A 5242-nucleotide genomic window follows, 5' to 3' on the forward strand; every position below is an offset into this window, starting at 1 on the left:
GAGAGACCAACCGGTCAACCAACCGGTTGCCCGGCCGGTTGACCAACCGGTCAACCAACCGGTTGCCCGGCCGGTTGACCAACCGGTTGACCGCCTAAAGGTTCAAACGGTTCGAAAAAAAGGTTCAAACAGTAAAAAAAAAAAAAAAAAAAAAAATTTTTTGCCTAACCGGTCGACCAGCCGGTCGACCACTAAAAGGTTCAAAAAGTTCAAAAAAAAAAAAAAAAAAAAATTTTCGCTTAACCGGTCGACCGACCGGTCGACCAACCGGTTGTCCCTGGCACAAATTTGATGAAATGCACCGTTGGAGCGAGTGGTATCAAATTGATAAAATGAGTCATTTTTGACTCAAATTTGGTGAAAAATCTGAGTAACCGTTGGAGATGCTCTTAGAACTGTAACCAAACCCAATTATATTTCACATCCATGGTTGAAACATCAAGTCAAATAACACAAGCCACAAGCCAGGGGAATGTAAATCTAAAATGGATACAATAACATTGAAGAAAAATCCATAGAAGGCACAAACATCAACGAATCTCAAATTCAGACACACACTGTAACAATGAACAAGAAACATGCAATCTAACCAAACCTTACTCAATCGCCATTACCATACCAAATAGCTAGGAGAGGGAAAACAGGTAGTTTCGAACCTCTCCTTCATAGAAATAGCACTTGACCCATCTTCACCAGACGCTAAAGAAAGGAGATTTTTCAATTACATAATATGAAGTTGACATTATTACACATCACATATCAACGTGCATTCACTCTCACATTTGGTCCATTTCTCTTTCCTCCTCATCCTCATATTCACCCTCCTCATCAGCAGTAGCATCCTGGTACTGCTGGTACTCAGACACAAGATCGTTCATGTTGCTCTCAGCCTCCGTGAACTCCATTTCATCCATTCCTTCCCCTGTATACCAATGCAAGAAAGCCTTCCTCCTGAACATAGCAGTGAACTGCTCACTCACTCTCCTGAACATTTCCTGAATGGAGGTTGAATTCCCGATAAAGGTAGATGCCATGGAAAGACCCCTAGGTGGAATGTCACATACACTCGATTTCACATTGTTAGGGATCCACTCCACAAAGTAAGAAGAGTTCTTGTTTTGAACATTAATCATTTGTTCATCCACTTCTTTGGTGCTCATTTTACCCCTAAACATGGCTGAGGCAGTGAGGTAGCGGCCGTGTCGTGGGTCAGCAGCACACATCATGTTCTTTGCATCCCACATTTGTTGGGTCAGCTCAGGGACCGTAAGGGCACGGTATTGCTGGGACCCACGTGAGGTCAGAGGAGCAAAACCCACCATGAAGAAGTGTAGACGTGGGAAGGGGATTAAGTTTACAGCAAGCTTTCGGAGGTCAGAATTGAGTTGACCAGGGAATCGGAGGCAGCAGGTGACACCACTCATGGTTGCAGAGATCAAGTGGTTCAGATCACCAACTGCAACAAGAATTGCAACAAAGAGATGTCAATAAAGGTAAAGAGAAATTACAAATAACATACAGCATTGATAGATTTTACACCAATGCAAATTAGTTCTATAGGCAATCAGGAAGTAAATTACATGTTGTCCTTTCTCAAAGATGCTAAACATCTTCAAATGTTTTAGTCTCCTAGAAGAAAATATTTTCCGACAGTTATGGATGGGTGGGATGGTTGTAAAAAGATGTGAATATAAATTGGGCTTCAATCAAAGATGACTTAAGTAATTTACTATGTTAATATATTTTCTACATACAAGTATTGTTCTCTGTCCCAGAAATGATACAAATAAGCAACAGAAAAATCAGTGATCAATAATATACATAGCAAGTGCAATGTATCATAATCGAGTTCTAAAATATATCAAACCTATAAGTTTCATCAGCTAGACAAATGTGTACACTAAGTCATGAATTAATGTGGATCCCACATCCAGTTGGCATGATTCATTGGAATAAAATAAATCCGGTTAGGTTATCCACTTGATATAACATAGAGCAGCTGGCCACAACCATCTTGCTTCAATATCACAACAAAATTCAGGGGACCATATTCTATGCACAATAGTTCATAAAATATTGCATATTAAAGTGATGGTTGGACCCACAACACATGAATTGCAACCTACCAAATTGGCAGAATAAAACACATAATTGACACCAAAAATATGTTTTGTCTGCTTTTGGACTGAAGCAAGGTGCACTTATCCACATCAATAACAAACCACTAAACAAATTGCAGATAATTCAAGGAATGAAATGAGTTCCAATAAGTACTCCAAATCTATTAATTGCAAAATTGTTGTAGATTTGACAGTATCTGCAAAATTGTTGTAGATTTGACGGCATTGACAGTATCTGTCTACTGAAAATATCTGAACGTAAAATATCAGGAGTAAGGACCAGTATGTAAGAGCAGAAACTTGCAAGTGTAACAATACATCACAAGTTTCAAAATCACTGCCATGACATATTTATCAACATATAGTCCTACTGACAAGGATCAGTATTGAGGCAATCAAAAAAGAAGAAATGACAAGAAAACCCAAAAAACATAGAGAAGGAAAAAACGACAGAACAAAAAAAAATGACAAATATATTAATCAGGTAAATCAACTAAAACAGCCCAGAAATATACCGCAGAAAGACACGATTGTAATGTATACTCACAGCTAGGAGTGGTAAGCTTAAGTGTCCTGAAACAGATATCATATAGAGCTTCATTATCAAGCACCATGCACTCATCTGCATTCTCAACAAGCTGGTGGACAGAAAGAGTGGCATTGTATGGCTCAACAACTGTATCTGAAACCTTTGGGGATGGGAACACAGAGAATGTGAGCATCATCCTGTCAGGGTATTCCTCCCTAATTTTTGAGATTAACAAGGTGCCCATCCCAGAACCTGTTCCTCCACCCAGGGAGTGGCAGACTTGAAAGCCTGCCCAAAAAAATAAATTATTGCACCATAAGATAACTACGATCAGAAAGCCCCATCATAGTCTTAAAGAACTGAAATTTATTTCAAAAATCCCTCCCATGAATCAATGATGACAAGAAACAAACTCTATTTTTTTTTTTTTAAGACCTTAATGGTTCAATAGTGGACAAAATTAATTGAAGAATGCACTCTTGTATGAATTAATTTATTGAAGAATACACCACCTATAAGGGGAAAAAATCATGTCCATAAAACTGACAAAAGCTTTCAAAAGATACAAAATAATTGACATATAGATCAGAAAGCTCAAGAGACCTCAACAAATCATGCAATAGTACCTTGAAGGCAGTCACAATTCTCAGCCTCCTTCCTCACAACATCAAGCACTGAATCAATAAGTTCTGCACCCTCTGTGTAATGTCCTTTCGCCCAGTTATTTCCAGCACCAGACTGGCCGAAAACAAAGTTATCGGGACGGAAGATTTGGCCATAGGGACCAGTGCGAACACTGTCCATGGTGCCAGGCTCAAGATCCATGAGGACAGCACGTGGAACAAACCTCCCACAAGAAGCCTCATTGTAGTATACATTGACACGTTCCAGTTGCAAATCTGAAGTTCCAACATACCTTCCAGTTGGATCTATCCCATGTTCATCACAAACAACTTCCCAAAATTTTGATCCAATCTGGTTTCCACACTGTCCACCTTGAATGTGCAGGATTTCTCTCATTTTTTTCTGCAAATTAAAATGAACTCAATATCAATTTGAACAATCATAAGGTAATTCAAATCAAAACATCATACCCATTTTGAAATTGAATTACTAATCCATAAGAGATCTACCAAATTGAATTGATAATTCAATGAAAACAGATCTACCAAATCAACTCAAAATTATTCATTCCATAATAAATAAATTAAAAGGAGAATATAATGCTCTTCAAGACACCAAGAGTGTACAGAACTCAGATCCACCAAAACCACAAAAAATTTCAAAAATATAATATTCACAAAAATGAAAGGGTCAGGACTGTACATGGAATTATGATCCAATTTTTTTTGAAAATTTTCCAGTAAAATAGACAAAAATGACAAAATTATACGTCATATGATTCAAATTTCAAAGATTTTCAACGGATCTACAAAGTGAACTCAAAACAATTATGGATCAATTTGTGCACAAAACAGATGTAGGAACAAAGTGAATTCAAAACAAGTCTAGATCAATTTGTGCACAATGTAATAGACAATTTTCAAATCAGATAATCTTCAACAACAACAAAAAAAAAAAAATCATGGAATAATTCACAGAAAATGAACGAAAATCAAACAATTTGAGCAATCCAGACATCAAACCACAAATATCCACGAAATGCATTACTTTATTTAACATCTAAAACAGTTTAATCTAAGAAGATCAAATCCAACAAGTGCCGCTGAAAATTTTAAGACACAATTACAAATTTTACGCAAAGCCAAAGAAATTCACTTGGTTTGTACAATCCAGAGATCAAGTCACATATATATATATATATATATATCCATAAAAAGCAGTAAAAAAGTTCAAGATCTAACGCGTACACATGAAACAAAACTACATATATACAGAAATTGAATCTAAAAACTTGAACATTGTAAGAAATGCTATTGAGATTTGAAGATCTACAATAGCTCGAATGGAGAGAGAGAAAATCGTACCTGAGATTCGAAGATTGATCGAGAAATAAATGACTCGATCGACTGAGAGTGGGTGAGCGAGAGTGGGTGAGCGAGAGAGAGTGTATGTGGGGAAGAAAGTTAACCCTAGAGTGGTTTATATATGCTAGTGGAGAGTGAAAGGTGAGATCCAACGGCTGGTGTTGTTTCCCTCCTATTTGTCGCAGACTGTGCCGTCGGACGGCAAAAATAGACGGTCCAGATGAGCTTTACCAGTAATGATCGGTTTGAATTTTTTTTTTTTTAAATAAGCGAACTCTGTGACAATTATACCCTTGTTTAAACGACTGAAATGTCCTTTGACTATGTTCTCATAAGGGTATATCCTTAAAATGCACTGCATTCTAGTCATGAAAATAAGGCCAAGTTTGGGAAGACTAAATAAGTGCACTTTTTGTCTTTTTGGACTAAAAAATTGAGATTGAAAATATGGATGTTTGGGTTAACTTTTTGACTTTTTATGAAAAAATGTGTAATAAAAAATTGTAAAAATTGGTTTGTAGAGGAAAATTTGAATTGGGAGTTGTGCAGCCGTAATTGTTGACTTTTGGTTAATAGTGTTAACTTTTTAACTTTTTGAGTAACTT

General features: G+C 36.9%; 1 protein-coding gene across 1 annotated transcript; it reads right to left on the reverse strand.

Moving 5' to 3' along the window:
• Positions 1-475: 475 nt before the first annotated feature.
• Positions 476-4872, reverse strand: LOC114271700 (tubulin beta-5 chain). The gene is made up of 4 exons (XM_028213305.2): positions 4638-4872; positions 3276-3675; positions 2668-2937; positions 476-1456 (listed from the first exon to the last, which is right to left on the reverse strand). Exons 2-4 carry the CDS (start codon positions 3667-3669, stop codon positions 777-779), a joined length of 1344 nt encoding a protein of 447 aa, XP_028069106.1. The 5' UTR covers positions 3670-3675; positions 4638-4872; the 3' UTR covers positions 476-776.
• Between the last annotated feature and the right edge of the window lie 370 nt (positions 4873-5242).

This window comes from Camellia sinensis, chromosome 10 (assembly GCF_055761805.1).
Source record: "Camellia sinensis isolate YWXY chromosome 10, ASM5576180v1, whole genome shotgun sequence".
Taxonomy (NCBI): Eukaryota; Viridiplantae; Streptophyta; class Magnoliopsida; order Ericales; family Theaceae; genus Camellia; species Camellia sinensis.

Excerpts from the sequence above, each read along its gene's own strand:
- LOC114271700 (XM_028213305.2), bottom strand. The coding sequence starts at position 3,669 with ATGAGAGAAATCCTGCACATTCAAGGTGGACAGTGTGGAAACCAGATT. Across the intron at positions 2,938-3,275 it reads GAATTGTGACTGCCTTCAAG|GCTTTCAAGTCTGCCACTCC; the intron begins GTACTATTGCAT and ends TTTTTTGGGCAG. Across the intron at positions 1,457-2,667 it reads TAAGCTTACCACTCCTAGCT|TTGGTGATCTGAACCACTTG; the intron begins GTGAGTATACAT and ends TTCTTGTTGCAG.